At 47.7% G+C, this 18,880-nt stretch overlaps 1 protein-coding gene and 1 pseudogene across 1 annotated transcript; both read right to left on the reverse strand.

Moving 5' to 3' along the window:
- Positions 1-4,963: 4,963 nt before the first annotated feature.
- Positions 4,964-9,145, reverse strand: LOC140265101 (olfactory receptor 14C36-like; annotated as a pseudogene).
- A 6,611-nt stretch (positions 9,146-15,756) lies between these two features.
- Positions 15,757-16,692, reverse strand: LOC140265186 (olfactory receptor 14J1-like). The gene has a single exon (XM_072361071.1). It carries the CDS (start codon positions 16,690-16,692, stop codon positions 15,757-15,759), a length of 936 nt encoding a protein of 311 aa, XP_072217172.1.
- Between the last annotated feature and the right edge of the window lie 2,188 nt (positions 16,693-18,880).

Consider the following 18,880-nt stretch of genomic DNA (forward strand, 5'->3'; position numbering starts at 1 on the left):
TGGAGAGCAATGAGAGCAATGGGGTTGAGAACGCCAGCGCTCCAGGCAGCTGCTGCCATGGTGGCACAAGCTCTGCTGTCCATCAAGGTCCCGTAGTGCAGGGGCTTGCAGATGGCAACGTAGCGGTCATAGGACATGATGGTGAGAAAGGAATACTCTGCTGAGAGGAAGAAGGCAAAGTAAAAGAGCTGTGCAGCACATCCTGCGTAGGAGATGGCCCTGGTGTCCCAGAGGGTGTTGACCATGGCTTTGGGGAGAGTGGTGGAGATGCAGCCCAGGTCGAGGAGTGCCAGGTTGAGGAGGAAGAAGTACATGGGGCTGTGCAGGTGGCTTCCAACTCTAGTTCCAACTCTAGTACATATATTTGGAAAAATTTGGGAAGAGAGAGGGTTCATAAATTCCCAAAGAAAGGGATTAATTCATGAAACATTAGTAACTCAGACCCTGGAGGCTCTTAGGGGGCCTGAAAGAGTAGCTGTTGTACATATAAAGGAACCCAAAAGGATTTCAATTCAAGAATAAGAGGAAATAATTTAGCTGATGAAGAGAAGGACTGCCTTAATACCCTTAAGAACAGAACTGGCAAGAACAGATACTAACTTTCAAGAGCCTGAATTGAGGTTCATGAATCAGGAAAAGTTACAGTAAATGGGAAAAACATGGGGAGTGGAGATTACCCGATGGAAGGGAAGTGCTCCCAAAAGCAATGGCACTCAGAGTACTGAGGAGATACCACGAGAAATATAGAACACACTGGGGAGTGCAAACACTAAACGATCATTTTGCAATAAATTTTATGTGCATAGGGGCCTATGATGTAGCTAGAAGAGTTGTAGGGGAGTGCTTACCTTGCCCAAAGATTAACAAATATCAATTAAGGGGAAAATACATGGGGGAAGGGAAAGGACCCATCGCCTGTTTGCATGGTTACAGGTAGACTTTACCGAGCTCCCTAAGGTTGGAAGATTTAGATATCTTCTTGTTACGGTGGACCACCTCACAAACTTTGTTGAGGCGTTCCCTATGGCTAGAGCAACTGCACACACAGTGCTCAAATTTTGTTTGAAGAAACAGTTCCCTGATACGGGGTCATCATGGTCACTGATTCCAACCGGGGACCTCGTTTCACCTCAAAGACAGTATTAGAGGTGGTGGTGTTAGTAAGTACTAAATGGGAATACCATACACTGTATCACCCCCAAAGCTCAGGAAAGGTAGAAGGATGAATGGAGAGATTAAGAGACAACTTACAAAGTTAATGTTAGAAACAAAATTATCACGGGTGAAGTATCTGCCTTTAGCCCTTCTAAATATTAGAACACAACCCCACCCTGACACCGGGCCTTCACCTTTCAAGATGTTATACGGTATGCCTTTGTAACATTGACCTACCCCTGGAGCATTCCATGTTAGACGATAGGAACTTGCAACCTTATGTTATGCAACTAATGTCCAGAAGAGAAGAAGTACGTAAAAAGGCAATGGTGGTACAGAGACCCCCTTTCGAAATTGACATGCATTCCATAAAACCAGGAGATAAAGCATTAATAAAGAATTGGAAGGAGTCATCTATTACTCTTTGCTGGGAGGGACACTTTCTTGTCTTGCTCACCACAGAGACTGCTATCCGGACTACTGAGTGTGGATGGACACGTGTCTAGAGTGAAGGCACTTTGAGAATCAGTGAATTGGAAAGTGGTGGGACCCCCCAAGGACTAAAACTGACTTTGAAAAGAACTAAGCAATTAGATGAGTAGTCCCATATTCTGTGATACCCTTGATATCCTCCCTGGCTGACTACCTTGCTGTCCACTTTAGTGGGACTTCTTATTTTATTAATCCTGGGACTAACTTTGGGACCATTTCTGTTCAATAAACTTATTGTTATTGTTAAGGGACGGTTAGAAATAGCCCATTTAATGTTAGTAAGAAAACAGTATGAACAAATCAATAGCAAGGAAGAGGATGAACTTATCCTCCAAAGGGCTAAAGAAGCAGTAAAACAATTTGATGAACACAATCAGGATAAAATAGAAGAGGGGGGATTGTGATAGGTAAGGGTTAAGTTTGTTAGTCAAATCAAAACTCAGTGGTGCTTTTTCAGGTGTCCAGGAATGTAAATAGTGTTGTAAAATGTAAATAGTGTTGTAATAGATGGTGGAAACTAAGAAGCTGTAGGCACTGCAAAATACACATTGCCAGGGCACATATGCTGCTAGAAAATAAGCAAAGAATAATGGAAAAGATTACTGACCATCAGGAGGCAGGAAAATGAATCCTCAACAACAATCAAGGACCCCAGCAACAACCTGTGCAGCTGCAAGAATGACTGGAATGTATGCAGGAGATAGGAACTGTATAAATACAGAGGCAATCCTTTGTTCAAATCATGACCTTGGTGGCGTGTAGACTCCCCTTGGGCACTCAGTACTGTTTTGCTCACTTTACTGCCTTGCTTAATTAATTAAAGCTATCCTTTTATGTATCACACTAGACTTTGTCTGGTTTTGTCATGAGAATCTATAACAGAACCCTCCTGGGCAGAGGTCCGTTTGGATACGTGATTCTCCTGGACTTTTCTCATGTGTGGTGCTACCATTCAGCGGAGAGATGTGCAGCTTGTGGTGAGAAGACAGCCAGGGCACAGAGCCACCAAGCAGTTCATTTACATCGACATCTGGTGAGAAAAGTACGGCAGTCTGTTGGTGTCTGTGACTATTTGGAATGTATTGCAGTGGGTAGGTAGGGTCACCCCCAAGTACACTGCCCAGTGCAATCCAAGGCTAGGTATGGCCAGCCATATGGACCACAAACCCACGCAGAACACCATGGTATCACTGTACAGAAGACTAAGTAGAACCCTTAGTCAAGGATCTTGGGAAGGTTTGAATTCTTACAGCAGCTTCTGGGCTGAGCTCCTACCCACAGCTCCATTCCATTGGAAGAGTTTTGTCCAACACAGAATGGAGCCTGGTGTTGTACCAGAGATTGTCCCTTGATGAGACATACTTGTGGGTGAGAGGAGTGAAAGGAATGCCAGGACAGCAATGTAGGGATGCCTGACCAGAAGGATGTGCGAATGGCCCCACCGAAGGAAGCAAAGAGAGACAGCAGAAAGAAATGCTTCATTAGCATAACAAATATTTATTAGTGTAACAAATCACAGTCCCCATCCCTTCCTCCCCCGGGTGAAGATATGCCATGTGAATAAGCTATGAAAATGACGAACGGTGGCAGCCGGCTTGGGACGTACTCACTGTGGGAATTCCTGCTTGGCACATGAGCCTGTGCAGAAGCGGCGAGAGCCTGTCTAGAAGCCATCTGATGCCAGGAAGTGCACCAAGGCCATCCTGCGGCCACCTCCGGGCTGAAGGCACTTGGCATCCTCTGCTCTACACGACTCCAAGGAGCCCGGTTGCCTACACTAGAGTTAGGAGCAGCCTGCTTCACACCAAATGTAGGTGCCCTTCGTGGCTCGTGCAGAGGAGCGCACGTTTCCTGCCCCCTGCCAGCAGCACTGGGAGGGGAGCGGGGAGTGGCACTGGGAGGAGTGGAATCGGCCCTGCTGTACCCCAGGTGTGACCCTGGTCCCAGCTCCAGCTCCTGCACAGTGCAGCAGGTTTGCTGGGCCAGATGGGCTGCAACCAGGGGAGCAGCGGTTCCCAGGCGTGTTGTGGCCCAGGTTGGGCTCCAAGGGGTGCAGGAAGGGGTTGCAGCTGAGACAGCAAGGAACGGAGTAGAGCATTCTCTGCTGCATGGTTGGCTCTCTGTTTCAGAGAGCAGCTGGGACTGCTTTACTTGCTCTGGGCCACGGGAGACATGAGATGACCTCGCTCTGCAGCTCTACATACATGGACTGATGGAAGCTTTAAACTCCCTGATGCCTCCTTTTGAGTGTCTTCATGTGAAGTCTCCAAGGGGAGAATTTCCACTCCCCACCACCTGACCCCGCAGCTCCCAATTTCCCCTTGGGGACCCCGTGGGCAACATCTTCATTTGTAATCCGCATTACCCAGAGTGTTACCAGTGTTGCTGCTCATTGTTTTCCTGTGCAGGGCCTGTTGTGCCACCCCTTGCAGAAGGGCTGGGGAGGGGTGGGCTGGGACAGTGACTACTGCATTTCCTCACAGCTTCCCTGCCATTTCTCTTGTCCCTGCAGCCTCCAGTTCAACTTCTGCCTTCCAGCTGTGATCATCCCAGCCTGCAGGAGAGCAGAAAAATCAAACAAAACAAGAGAGAGAAGAGTTCCCAAAGTAGGAGTCAAACCATGGTAGTGCGAGGGCAGCACGTGCTTTTCTCTGTGGGGAGCTGAGAAGGCCACAGGCAGAGAGCGGCTGGGCCCTAGTCCGGAGTTCCACCCCACTTCCTCTTAAGGCCAAGTCCTCTGGGGATGACCCCCCCTCTCTCCGACTCCGGGAACCCAAAACGCTGAAAATGGTGGTAACATGGAACCAGAACATGAACTCTTTGACTGACACTGTTCTGTATGATGTTCTGATGCAGAATACAGACAACAGAAATCACAAAACCACAAAAAAGAGGCACTGGCAGATGTGAGCCTGAAAGCAAAGTCCCCAGCCAGGATCCCAGGGATGGTCCGTCAGCTGCTGCAGGTTGAAGTCACTGCGCAGACTGATGAACAGCCGTGTGCTTCCCCCTGGATTATAAGTTTCTGAAAACATCCGACCCCAACAGCTCCAGAAATGTCTCAGAAGATGCAGGACAGAGAGAGTCACTACATGTCCTTAATTTTGTTAAGGTTCAAGGAGAGCCTAGTTCATAATGTACAGTGTATCTGGGCTATGCTACAAAGGTAAAAGCTGAATAAGAACTTGTTACAAAAATGAGATTTTAGTGAAAAACATTATGGTATTTAAAAAAAAAAAATTACACTTATAAAATTGCACAAAACATACGAAAAGGAGAGTTTGATTCAGTAAAAAGCACAATACAAGTCATGAATTCAAAAAGATGTGCAGTTCACTGCTTCTGAAACACATTTGGTCATCACTTTCCTCACTGCACCCTTCACATCCTTGTTCCTCATGCTGTAGATGAGGTGGTTCAAAACGGGAGGCGCCACTGAGTACAGGACTGCCACCATCAGGTCCGTGGATGGAGAGGAGATGGAGGGGGGCATCAGGTAGGCAAATAGGGCAGTACTGACAAGCAGTGAGAGCACGGCCAGGTGAGGGAGACACATGGAGAAGGCTTTGTGCCGTCCCTGCTCAGGGGGCATCCTCAGCACGGCAAGGAAGATCTGCACATAGGACATGACAATGAAAACAAAGCAGCCCAAACCTAAACAGATACTAAAAATGAGAAACACAACTTCCCTGAAGTAGGAGCCAGAGCAGGAGAGCTTGAGGATCTGGGGGATTTCACAGAAGAACTGGTTGACAACATTGCCTTGGCAGAGAGGCAGTGAAAATGTACTGGCAGTGTGCAGCAGGGAATTGAGAAACCCAGTGCCCCAGGCAACTGCTGCCATGGTGGCACAAGCTCTGCTGTCCATCAAGGTGCAGGGGCTTGCAGATGGCAACGTAGCGGTCATAGGACATGATGGTGAGAAGGGAAAACTGCTGAGATGAAGAATGCAAAGAAAAAGAACTGTGCAGCACAACCCACGTAGGAGATGGCCCTGGTGTCCCAGAGGGCGTTGGCCATGGCTTTGGGGAGAGTGGTGGAGATTCAGCCCAGGTCGAGGAGGGCCAGGTTGAGAAGAAAGAAGTACATGGGGTTGTGCAGTCGGCGGTCGCAGCCTATTGCAAAGCTTAAGGCATTTGAAAGCTGTGACACACCTTCATTCTCTCACTGGTGACACCTTTCTTTGTTCTGGGCTCACGTTTGAATGGCATTTCCGTGGGGCCTCCAACGCACCCCCAGCCAGCCAACAAATGCAGCTGAGGACCTTCAGGAAAGCCATGCCTTGGTAGTGTCAGTGCTCACTGGACAACTGTGAGCCCCAGAATGGGTCTTGTACCTGCATGCCACCTTATGAACACCAGTACCATGGTGTAGATGTGAGGCCCAGACAGGCGATATCAAATCATGCTTCTGGAATGGGATGCTTTCTGAAGAGTCTTTACACCAATGAGAAGACCACAAACATTCACTCAGTGAGCTCCAAATCTCTGTGCATTTGCAGGCCTAGGGTCTGGTTTGGCTCACAGAGACATTGTGGGATGGTTCCCACCTCTGAACTGTAGCAAATGTGGTACGGACTCTTTCTGACGGGTGGCCAAGGAAGATGAGGAAAGGCTGCTGCCCTCAGTGAGAGTGCACTGAGTTCTGCCTGGGGATGGCAGAGAAGCCAGCTGAGAACTGATGGAAAGGGCTCAGAGAGGAGAGCAGCAGATTCTGTTCCTTGCTTCCTGATCAGGAAGAACAAGAGGAGGGGGACAGGCAGGTATCTGAGTTACAGCTGGGATGGAATTGTTTTCTTCAGACTGTCTGCTATGGTGCAGTGTTTTGGTTCTAGGAGAAAAGCATTGATAACACTCTGATGTTTACAGCTGCTTCTAAGCAGTGTTGTACAGAGCCAGTGCCATGGTCAGTGAAGTGCTCAAGGAACTGGGGGGAACAGACTGAGGACAGCTGTCTTAAAGTGGCCAAAGGGATGTTCCTCACCATCTGTCAACAAGCAGAAGGAGTATTGAAAGGGGTGGGAGATCATTTCACTCTCTTCTGCTGCTCAGGAGCCAGCTGGGCATCACTCTGGTGATGCTGAGCATGTGCGTGTGAATCAGTTGTAATGTACTATACCATATATATCTGGGTATATGGTCATGACGATTACACCTCTCCTTTCATCTCTCTTAGTAAATAGCTTCATTTCAACTCGCAAGTTGTACCTTTTTTCCCCCAGTTCCCTTCCCCATCCCACTGGGAAGTGGGCAGTGCACAAAGCACTGTGTGCTACGGAGCCACATGTTGAGTTAATGCACCACCATCATTTTGGTGCCCAATGTGGTGCTCCAAGGGTTGAGATAACAGCACATCTGTCCAGAGCGAGTTAACACAGAGCTTTGTATGAGCTGGAGAATTTGCTGGCCATGGTGCTGATTGTTTCCTTATTTGTGGAACTTGTTGAGTCTTCTCGTGAAGCTGCATTGCACAGCTCCTTGCTTGCTGCTTGTTTTCCCTGCTGCACTGTTTGTCAACTCTGGGGCCATGATTGGAATATTTAGTTTGCTATGCTGTTTGGTTTGGTTTATGTTGCGATAAAATGGCAGCTTTCAAAGTGAATTTTTGTGCACATTCAGATCTGCGATCATCTTTGGGTTTTGGAAGTAATATTGCCGATATGATTAGGAATTACACATTTTACATTGTCTCCTCTGGGAGCCCGGGGCTGTTCGAGGAGCGACTGGATATTGTGTTGAAGGACATGATTTAGTGGGAGCTATTGGTAATAGGTGAATGGTTGGACTGCAGGATCTTGTAGGTCTTTTCCAACCTTGGTGATTCTACAATTCTAGGATTGAGGTTAAACAATTATTGCGGAATATCACTGAGAGATCAGCTCCAAGGTGAGATGGCTCAGCATGGCAGGGGTTGTGGGATGGTCTGGGCAGCTGCCTGGAGCCGTGGGCACAACCCAGGGCTTTGGAACATCATCTCTGAGCAACTGCAGGATCCTGAGAACCTCGTAGAATATGGGGGAATGCCTGCTGTGGCCATGGTAATCCATAGAGGCACAAACGACGGCAGCGTGCCAGGGCCTGGCCCACACCTACTGAGCTGTGTTCAACACTCTTCAGCATCCTCAAGGGGAAGAGAGCTGGATCTGCTGACAGTGCTGCAGCCTCTGAACTCCTGGCACAGACCCTGCAGCAGCTCCAAGGTTTTGCTACATGTCCTGCGGTTGCTCCAAGTTCTGGAAAGTTCTCACTGTCACTCCACCCCTCATAATGAGCTCTGCAGTCACTCCTGCTACAGGTCCTGTAGCTGTTCCAAGTATTGCTATAAGCAAATGAAACAAATTCCTCCCAGAGGAGGTGTGCTGTGACAGGAGGTACAGCCATGTGGTCACTCCAGCCCCTCCAATGAGCCCAGTGACTGCTCCAACTTAGTCACGTGTCTGGTGGTGATTCTAGCACTGGCAATGAGCTCCAACTCCTGCAACAGCCCAACAGCCACTTCAGCTCTTACAGTGAATCCTGTGGCTGTTAAAACCCCTGCAACAGGTCCTGGACTTGAAAACAGATATGCATAGGAATTTTTATCCGTGCATATATGTCTGTAACTGCATATGTTGTATATGTGTGAAAAAATACTGAATATATTATATATGTATAAATACATTTCTCATAATTATTATCCTTTTCTTTTTCTCTTTATCTCAACCCATCAGTTTTAAACCGCAGCACTGCCCTGAGTCCTTTAGAGATCTCCTTGGGACACTTCAATCTGAAATGGTTACGCATTTACCAAAAAATCTTGAGGTCTTCTCAGGGAGCAGCTCCTTAGGTTTATTCCTTACACCAGCTTTGGAAGAGGCCTCTAGTTCTCTGGTCCTGCTCTGAAGGGGCCCTCTTGTTATGGCAGTGCCAGCAAGGAGACCAGCTCTGACACAGCCGTTCATATTGCTGGCTACTGAGTGCAGCCTCGGAGTGCTGCTATAGAGACAACAGGACTGTCGTGAGACACACAAGACCTTCAGACCTGCACAAATGAGAGGATGTGAGAGCACTGTGGCAGTGTAAATGGAGGAGGAATGAAAATAGTACATTGTTCTGCTGTCTGTGGCTGTACCTCCCCCAGACCCAGTCAAGGTAGGAAGAGAGAATGTTATCAATTTTAGTAATAAATCAATAAGACTATGGTATTCCAATTATAACTTTTTATTAATCACAACGGTTAAAACAAAAAGGCAACTCAGCGCTGGGCGACAGGGGAATCGCTATTCCGCAAACTGCCGCGCCGCCCCTCAGCGCTGGGCGACAGGGGAATCGCTGTTCCTCAAGCTGCCGCGCCGCCCCCCCCCCCATTCCAACTTCTTTTGTAAAGTCCACTCTGAGCGTGTTGTCCTCTGATTGGTCAGCCGTAATCGCGCGAATGGTGTGCCGTCACCTGGTTGGTTCTTCCAGGAAACTTTGTATCCTTCGAGGCGCGCTTCTCCGGGGCCGCTCCCTGTATCCATCGAGGCGCGCTTCTCCGGGGCCGCTCCACACTGCCTTCACCTGCGCCGCCGGCCCCGCCCCCTGTAACTAGGCAGAACACAATCCCCGCGGTCTCCACGTCCCGCAACCCCCAACCTGGTTTTAACGAACAAACATTTTATTAAACTATTAATACGTCCCGGCTTTAATGAGCAAACATTTCTATAACAGTCCCCCCTTTCTTTTATTGTACCATTTTGTTTTGCTCATTAAACCGTTTTAGCTCTTGTCGACTCCATTCTAAGGCTTCTTCTTCTTGTCCTCCATCAAGGGGTTCATATTTTTCCTTAACCACCATTAGGTGAGCTGCCTCTAACCGATTCTTAACGATAGCAATTATTCTATTTAAAATACAGGGTCCAAAGGTCAGACCTAATATTATTATAATAACTGGTCCCATTATTGATGTTAATGTAGTGAACCAGGGGGAACCATTAAACCAATTTTCATACCAACTTCTTTGAGACTCCTGAGCTCTTTTTCTTTGTTCTAACTGTTTTCTTAATTCAGCCATTGTGTCTATTGCTACCCCCGTTTTGTCAACGTAGGTGCAACATTGTTCTTTGAGAGCCACACATAATCCCCCTTGCTGTAATAGGAGGAGATCTAATCCCCTTCTATTTTGTAACACTACTTCTGATAAAGACCGTACCGATTTTGTAAGTGCATCGATGGCTTCATCTATTTTTTGTAGATCTTCATCCACAGATTGCCTAAGAGTTTTTAGTCCTTGCTGCTGATTTATTAAGGATGCTACTCCAGTCCCTAGCCCGGCCCCTCCTATAGTTAATAACATTGCAACGGTTAGGACAGTGAATGGTTCTCTTTTTGTCAAGTGATGTTCAGCAGTTTCTTGTTGACTGATCACATAATCCTTGGGGTGATAAATGATTCGTGGAACTATGATTACTTGTATACAATAATCGGTGGTTTGGTTAAATATCTTGGTCGACAAGCATGTAGTGACCCCTAATTTGGCACATATCCATTTGGCATTGGCTGCGGGTAGGAGCCAGTCTGAGGGCTTCTCCTGACTCTGTAGCTCTACACTTCTATTACATAGATGTTGCTTTCTCAAGGGTATAGTTCCCACACACACACCATTTCCAGTAACATGTGCTAGAGTTATCCCTGGGGCATTAGGTCTTCCTTTCTTCCATAGGCATTCTGCTGGGTTAGTCCCATTTCTTCTCCTAACCTTTGCTACTGATCCTATTGCCTCATAAAAAGGGGGTCTTATATCATAGCATAGCCAGCATTCTTTGGTTAATTCTGGGTGAGTGTTATTTAACACCTTGAAACTAGACTGAATTATTTTCCAAAAGGTGTCATATTCGGTGTTATAAGGGTCTGCTTCGGTCGGACCTACAGTAACAGCTTCTGTCTTATTCTCTACTTGGGGTTTTCCCTGGTTATTATTTATTACTACATTAGGTCCTATACCTATCGGGGGGTCTGGTGGAGCCCTTTCCTTTTTAATAAGAAAGTAACCCCCTTGGTCCCTTCCAGGTTCCCACGTTCGTACCCCCCAAGTCTTTCCTACCCACCACACTGTGTCTTCTATTTTGAGGATTTTTATCTCCAAATGTTGGCATGTTCCCCCACTACTGTCATATATACTACCGTCAGCCCCATAAATCGGAGGTGTACAACCTGAGGGACCCCAACTAATTGATATATATTCATCTTGTCCCCCCCCTGGTGAAAACCCTAGTGCAACCGTTTCACAACCCCAGTACCCACAATAATATTCCCCCGGGTAATTACAATAACTTTTCCCTGGATTTGATGCTGGGCACGCATAAATTGCCGTATAATCCAGACATGGTTGCATTTGTACTAGGTCACATACATGACTTTTAAGGATGGGAGCACCTGGGGTCACATTTGTGCTTAGCACCTTCTGATCTTCCCATCTGATTAGGGACCACTTAAATGGCTCATGTGTCTGTACTTCTGTACCCCAACCCTCATTAATGAGATTTAATACCATTATCAATTGAGCTAGTTTTAGATAGGCAGTTTTCCCACTGCAGTAGTGAGTCTTTAATTGTTTGGGGGGATTATTTCCGGTCTCGGGGTATCGTCTGGATCCTAGGTTTTTGGATTCATTCCTAATGAAGCAAACCCCTCCACATGTTGTATCTCCTCTGCCTCGCCCATCGACTCGGTTGCCTCGAGCCATGGGGTGTTTCATCTTCTCGGCAGCAAGAGTATTCTTCAGGAGAGGCTGGTTCTTGCTTCCCTTTTAAGTGGGTCGCAGGGTGCAAATTTTGATTCCCCCCCTGGTCTTTGGGGTACTGCGCCCTATTCTTTTTCCCACTAGTTACACACTTAAGTGATGCTGATAAGGATCCAAATTCACCCCCCCCCAAGTTTACCCCCTTCTATTAGAATTTCCACAGGCACTCTCAAAGCCAATAACCAATTTATTTATCCCTGTTTTCGCAGTGGGTCCACTACCTCTCTAAAATATATCCCAACAGTTGCGTTCACAATAGGCACATACTACAAGGTGTTTTATACATATTAAACCAAAATATTCCCTTCTACATTAAATTTTATACTGATACATTTATACAATCGTTGTTAATTCATGTTCTCATTTTCCTTGATGGAGGGTTTCGTGACAGTTTTACTTTCAAATCACCCGCTGGACTAGTAACTCTCCACTCGTGATTTTGTACTGGACCCTTAACACGACTGGCATGTGTCCATCCCTTTTCAGCAGTTCTGATAGCTGTATTGGTAGTCAATAATACCAGATAGGGGCCTTCCCAGCGAGGCTGCAGTGTGGTTTCCTTCCAGGTCTTTATCAGGACCCAATCTCCCGGTTTTATCTGATGAAGGGCAATGTCAAGAGGGGGTCTCTGAGTCAGTTGTCCCTTTTTCCACAGCTCCTGTTTATACTTCATTAATTCCGTGATATAAATTTGGATGTTCTTATCTTGCACTCCTGGGTGATCTTTAGGGGTTCCCACATCATATGGCATCCCATATAACATTTCGAAGGGAGATATTCCTATATCGGCCCGGGGTTGGGCCCTAAGGTTTAAGAGGGCAAGGGGAATGCAGGCAGTATTAAGAAATCACCCAACCCCACTTTGGACTTAGCTTCTATCATCACGTTCTTAACTATTCCTACTGTGAAGGGTTCTCCCTTTGCTCCTATTACTTTTGTAGTCTCTCGAGAAAGCTTGCATCCTAGAGGTAGTTGTTGTATAGTAGACCTTTCTGCTCCTGAGTCTGGGTCCCCAATATATATAGCCCCTGACACCCCTAATCTTCTTGGAAGGACTTTTCATCTCTCATTCTAACCCTACAGTCCCTCTTCAGGTGCCCCCTCTTCCTGCAATAATGACATATCCTCTCCTCCTTTCTGCCTTCAGGCTTCCTGAATCCTTGTTGCTCCATGGTTCGATTTTGTGTCCGTCCCCCCATTTTTCTTTCCACCTCCCTACTTTCTCTGACCGCTGCTACCATCATCCTAACCTGCCTATTATGTCTTTCTTCCTCCCTTCTTACATATACCTTCTGAGCTTCCCTCAAAAGTTCATCAAGCCCCCGATCCTGCCAGTTTTCTATCTTTTCCAGCTTTTTCCGGATATCCTCCCAAGCCTTAGCTACAAACTGGGTTTTGAGCAAAGCCTTTCCTATCGGCGTATCGGGATCCAGCCCTGAATATAGTTGTAAATTTTTACGCAGCCTTTCCAACCATTCAGTGGGTGTCTCTTCCTTCTTTTGTCTTTCATTAAAAGCTTTATTTATATTCTGACCTCTTGGGACCGCCTCCCTAATACCCTGGATGATGATATTTCGTAAGTCCTGCATGTGAGTCCTGTGATGTTGGTTCTGATGATCCCATTGTGGATTCTGCAGAGGCCATTTAGTATCTGCAGCGGGCCCGTGGGCATGTTGAGCATCCCAAATGCGCATCCCCGCACGCCTAATCATACCTTTCTCTTCTGCTGTGAACAATATACTTAAAATAGATTGTAGTTCCTCCCAGGTATAAACATTGGGCCCTAAGAACTGATCTACTCTATCTGCTACTCCCAGGGGATCTTCTAATATATTACCCATTTCTTTCTTAAAATCTCTAACATCCCCTGAATTTAAGGGCACTGATATAAACCCCATCTGAGGTTGTGGACCTCCCATGGGCATTTCTCTTAAGGGGTAGAGGTTATTTTGTCGTGCCTTTGCCCGTGTTACAGGCCCTCCCCCTTCTATCCTTTGTACTTCTTCTCCCTCTCTCGGATCCAGCTGCCCATGATCCAATTGAGGAGGAGGAGGCAGGGGAGTTGTTGGTGGTAATGCATATGGTGGGGGTCCCACCAAGGCCTCCTCTTCCCTTCGGGACTTACGTTTTTCAGCATCTTTTTCTGTTCGTGTTAAATTAAAAATTGAAACCCCTGAACCTTCTGGACGAGTGACCCATACTGCTGCATAGTCACTTTCCTCCTGGTCGAAAGGGGTTTTAGAGTTTACCCAAAAATTTAGTCGTTGTTGTACCCAATCTTCACTAGAACCATACTTAGGCCACCATACTGCCGGACCAATTTGTTGTCCACTCCAAATTTCCACACAATAATATATCATCTTTGCCTTATCCTTATTTTTCGTTCCTGGATAATGTGTCCATGTACTTAACATAAACCCTAAAGGTGAATCCGTAGGAATGGGTGGTCGTTTAGAAGGGGCGGATGGTTTGGTTTTTCTCTGCCCCATCTCGTTCTCTGCTTCTTGCTCTCTTGTTTTATTCAACGTCTGTAGCTCCCCCTAGTGCCCGCAGCTCTAGGTACTATCTTATATGAATTCTCCTAGCGCCCTTAGATCTAGGGGTACAATCTTATATGAATTCTCCTAGCGCCCTTAGCTCTAGGGGTACAATCTTATATGAATTCTCCTAGCGCCCTCAGCTCTAGGAGTTATGGTGGTAATTTAAAAGGGTCCCGTTTTACCCTGTATCCACCCTTCGGCGTGCCCTCACACAGTGTGGAATTCACTCGCTTCCCCCAGGTCGTGGCCCACGCCCTCGCGGGCAATGGGAACCGCACTACTGTGGGGTCCGCACTCGCTTGGGTTGATGCCGGCTGCCAGCTCCCCTCTCATTCACACACCACACTCGTCACACGCCGGATTCCCAAACCCCGTCCGGATTATACTTACCTATCCTGTGTCTTCGTCCGGACTTTCGTGCACGAAATTTAAGGGGTTAACCGGTTCTTCCTTGCCTTTTTGTTTTAAATTTTGGATCGTCGGTGGGAATAGGGCGGGAGAATAGGAACCGAGGCTGCCTATTTAGGCGGGGCGCCCCCTCAGGCTCCTTATATCTACTCCAATATTCCCATCCGAGTCACGGCACCAAATTGTTATCAATTTTAGTAATAAATCAATAAGACTATGGTATTCCAATTATAACTTTTTATTAATCACAACGGTTAAAACAAAAAGGCAACTCAGCGCTGGGCGACAGGGGAATCGCTGTTCCGCAAACTGCCGCGCCGCCCCCCCCCCATTCCAACTTCTTTTGTAAAGTCCACTCTGAGCTTGTTGTCCTCTGATTGGTCAGCCGTAATCGCGCAAATGGTGTGCCATCACCTGGTTGGTTCTTCCAGGAAACTTTGTATCCTTCGAGGCGCGCTTCTCCGGGGCCGCTCCACACTGCCTTCACCTGCGCCGCCGGCGCCGCCAGCCCCGCCCCCTGTAACTAGGCAGAACACAATCCCCGCGGTCTCCACGTCCCGCAACCCCCAACCTGGTTTTAAAGAACAAACATTTTATTAAACTATTAACACGTCCCGGCTTTAATGAGCAAACATTTCTATAACATATTATATATGTATAAAAACATTTCTCATAATTATTATCCTTTTCTTTTTCTCTTTATCTCAACCCATAAGTTTTAAACCGCAGCACTGCCCTGAGTCCCTTAGAGATCTCCTTGGGACACTTCAATCTGAAATGGTTACACATTTACCAAAAAATCTCGAGGTCTTCTCAGGGAGCAGCTCCTGAGGTTTATTCCTTACACCAGCTTTGAAAGAGGCCTCTAGTTCTCTGGTCCTGCTCTGAAGGGGCCCTCTTGTTACTGCAGTGCCAGCAAGGAGACCAGCTCTGACACAGCCGTTCATATTGCCGGCTACTGACTGCAGCCCCGGAGTGCTGCTATAGAGACAACAGGACTGTTGTGAGACACACAAGACCTTCAGGCCTGCACAAATGAGAGGATGTGAGAGCACTGTGGCAGTGGAAAGTGAGCAGGAATGAAAAGAGCACGTTGCGCTGCTGTCTGTGGCTGTACCTCTCCCAGACCCAGACAAGGAAGGAAGAGAGAGGAGCTAAGGAAAAGTCCATTTTGAAAGCTTATTAGGAATCCTTTAACTTTTCCAGAGAGTCTGGTTCCAAGTTTCCATGAGCGCTTGGAGTCAGAAAATGGAAATTAGGTAGGAAAGAATTGTAATAAATTTTTATTTATAGGGTCAGTAACATTTTTTTGCAGGTTTTTATATCACACACAATCAAACAATCAAAGATGCATAAAACATAAAGAACGTTCACTGAGAATTGTGGTAGGAAAATATGTAATTTATGGAAGCTGGAACAGTGCATATTGCAACAGCTTCCTGAGACTGTGCATGATCTCCCGGTTCCTCATGCTGTAGATAATAGGGTTCAGTGTTGGAGGAACCACTGCATACAGAAGAGCCACTGTCAGATCCAGGAGTGGGGAGGAAATGGAGGGGGGCTTCAGGTGGGCAAAAAAGGCAGTGCTGAGAAACAGGGAGACCACAGCCAGGTGAGGGAGGCACGTGGAGAAGGCTTTGTGCCGTCCCTGCTCAGAGGGCATCCTCAGCACGGCAAGGAAGATCTGCACATAGGACACAACTATGAAAACAAAACAGCCAAAGACTAAAATGACACTAAAAAGGAGCACCACAACTTCCCTGAGGTAGGAGGCTGAGCAGGAGAGCTTAAGGATCTGGGGGATTTCACAGAAAAACTGGTTGACAACATTGCCTTGGCAGAGAGGCAGTGAAAACGTACTGGCAGTGTGCAGCAGGGAATTGAGAAGCCCAGCGCTGCAGGCAGCTGCTGCCATGGTGGCACAAGCTCTGCTGTCCATCAAGGTCCCGTAGTGCAGGGGCTTGCAGATGGCAACGTAGCGGTCATAGGACATGATAGTGAGAAGGGAATACTCTGCTGACATGAAGAAGACAAAGAAAAAGAGCTGTGCAGCACATCCTGCGTAGGAGATGGCCCTGGTGTCCCAGAGGGCGTTGGCCATGGCTTTGGGGAGAGTGGTGGAGATGCAGCCCAGGTCGAGGAGGGCCAGGTTGAGCAGGAAGAAGTACATGGGGGTGTGCAGGCGGCGGTCGCAGGCTACGGCTGTGCTGATGAGGCCGTTGCCCAGGAGGGCAGCCAGGTAGATGCCCAGCAAGAGCCAGAAGTGCAGGAGCTGCAGCTGCCGCGTGTCTGCCAACGGCAGCAGGAGGAACTCGCTGATGGAGCTGCTGTTGGGCATCTGCTGTTCCTGGGCTTGGAGTCCTGTTCAGAGTGCAGAAGATAATGACAAGTCCAGACCACTCTCAAACTCACTCCTCCTGCTATACTATGTAAATTTTCATTTCCCTTAGGAAAATAGTTATTTAACTCCAGAACTTGTGTATACTATCATGAGCTTCACCATCCCGTAACGAGTAGAAGACTGGGGAGCTCTTACTTTCTTCTCATTTCCTATATCATACCCCAGCCTCCTGGATATTTTCCTCTTTACTCCAATTGCTCTTTGAGACCACAGCCCCAGCCTCTTTGCACTTCAGTTTGTCTTAGAGAAATCAGCCTGTTTGCAGGACAACTGAACTATTAATGCCTGCAGAAAAGAACTATAACTTCAGCTGATTGTACCCTTTTAGGTAGGTGAGGCTGAAAACACAACCTGTGTGACTTTTCACAAAACAGCCAACTGATTGGAGAAATACTGGGGAGTCTCTGAGCTGTGTTCAATGTTGACAGCCGCTTTTAGATTTTTTGCCTCCATTCCTTTCTGTTTTCACTCAGAACAGAAAAAGGAAAATCCCTGCCTTGGCTCTCCTCTTGCAAAGGACCCTCAGAAAGAGTCTGTTGTGCAGTGGAGCTGTGATCCCCTGCCCCAGGCAGCAGCTGTGGCAGCACAAGCCCTGCCGGGGGGCTCCTTCCCCCCACACGTCTCCCTGCAGCACCCTGGGCAGCTCCCCGGGCAGGCTGAGTGCTGAGCCTGGCAGGCGGCAGAGTCCCATAGCCGGCACACAGCCCCTGGGGCACAGCAGGGACCCTGCTCTGCAGGACAGCCCTGGGCACCCGCCTGCAGCCCCGGCTGCACAGCCTGCAGCAGTGCTGGGACACGCAGCCCTCAGGGCTGTGCTCTGATCTTGCAGCATGGAAACCCTCAGCTGGAGCAGAAGGCTTTTTCCACAATAAAGAAACATGCAGTGTCTGCACCCAGATCTGCTATTGAATGTCCCTGATTAAGATAACCCTCTATGAAAACCAGCTGCATGGCCTGAAGTGAGACTTACATTGTCATGGTCTGTCGGCTATGCTCCTGCAGCAGGCTCAGAAGGCTGCTCACACCTCACACATCCTGTAAGCTCTCTCCCTTTCTCTCCTCTCCTTCTGTCACCTGCAGGCTGTGCTGTGCACAAGAGCTGCTCCTGAGCACAGCTGTCTCTGAAGCACCATCCACTTTTATGAGCTTCCTGTGTCTCAGGAGCCCAGCCCAGCTCAGTAACAGAGGATATCATGTTTATCCTTCCCACTTGTCTCTCCTGAGATGTCTGGGGTTTTCATGGTCAACAGCTCCTGAAAGACAACAGCATCATGACAGTACATTCAAATCTGTTGAATTTAACACCAGATTTCTAGTGGTCAGTGACTAATTCCAGACATGTGGTGAGTCCTCCCAGAGAGTGTTTGCTGAAACTAAAAGGGCACACAGACAAGGACACAATAGCATAGAATGATAGAATCACCAAGGTTGGCAAAGACCTACACGATCATCCAGTCCAGCTGTTCACCTATCACCAATAGCTCCCACTATTCCATGTCCTTCAACACAATATCCATTCATTCCTTGAACACCTCCAGGGTCGGTGACTCCACCACACCCCTGGGCAGTCCATTCCAGGTCCCAAAGTGCAGGACGCAGCATTTGGTCTTGGTGAACAACATCCCATTGGCTTCAGCCCAGCTCTCCAGCCTGTCCAGAGCCCTCTGTAGGGCCTCGCTACCCCCAGGCATGTCCACACTCCCAGCCAATTTGGTGTCATCTGTAAACTTACTTAGGGTTCACTCAATGCCCTCTTCCAGGTCAATAATAAAGAAACTGAAGAGGAAAGGCAAAAGCACTGACCTCTGGGGAACACCAAGTAGGCACACAGGTAGGCGTCCAGGTGGGTCTTGAGTATCTCCAGACAAGCTGGAGACTCCACAGCCCTGTTGGGCAGCCTGTTCCAGTGCTCCGTCACCCTCACTGTAAAGAAGTTCTTGCGCACATTCATGCAGAATTTCCTATGCTCCAGTTTCTGGCCATTTCCCCTTGTCCTGTCTCCACACACTGATGAAAAGAGTCTGGACTCGCCACTTTGCCACCAACCTCAGATATTTATCGACCTGAATAAGGTCCCCTCTCAGTCTTCTTTTCTCAAGGCTAAACATACGCAGTTCTCATAGCT

This window comes from Excalfactoria chinensis, unplaced genomic scaffold, assembly GCF_039878825.1.
Source record: "Excalfactoria chinensis isolate bCotChi1 unplaced genomic scaffold, bCotChi1.hap2 Scaffold_68, whole genome shotgun sequence".
Taxonomy (NCBI): Eukaryota; Metazoa; Chordata; class Aves; order Galliformes; family Phasianidae; genus Excalfactoria; species Excalfactoria chinensis.

What these genes read in the sequence shown, in the direction of transcription:
- LOC140265186 (XM_072361071.1), bottom strand. Translation starts at nt 16,692, where the DNA reads ATGCCCAACAGCAGCTCCATCAGCGAGTTCCTCCTGCTGCCGTTGGCA.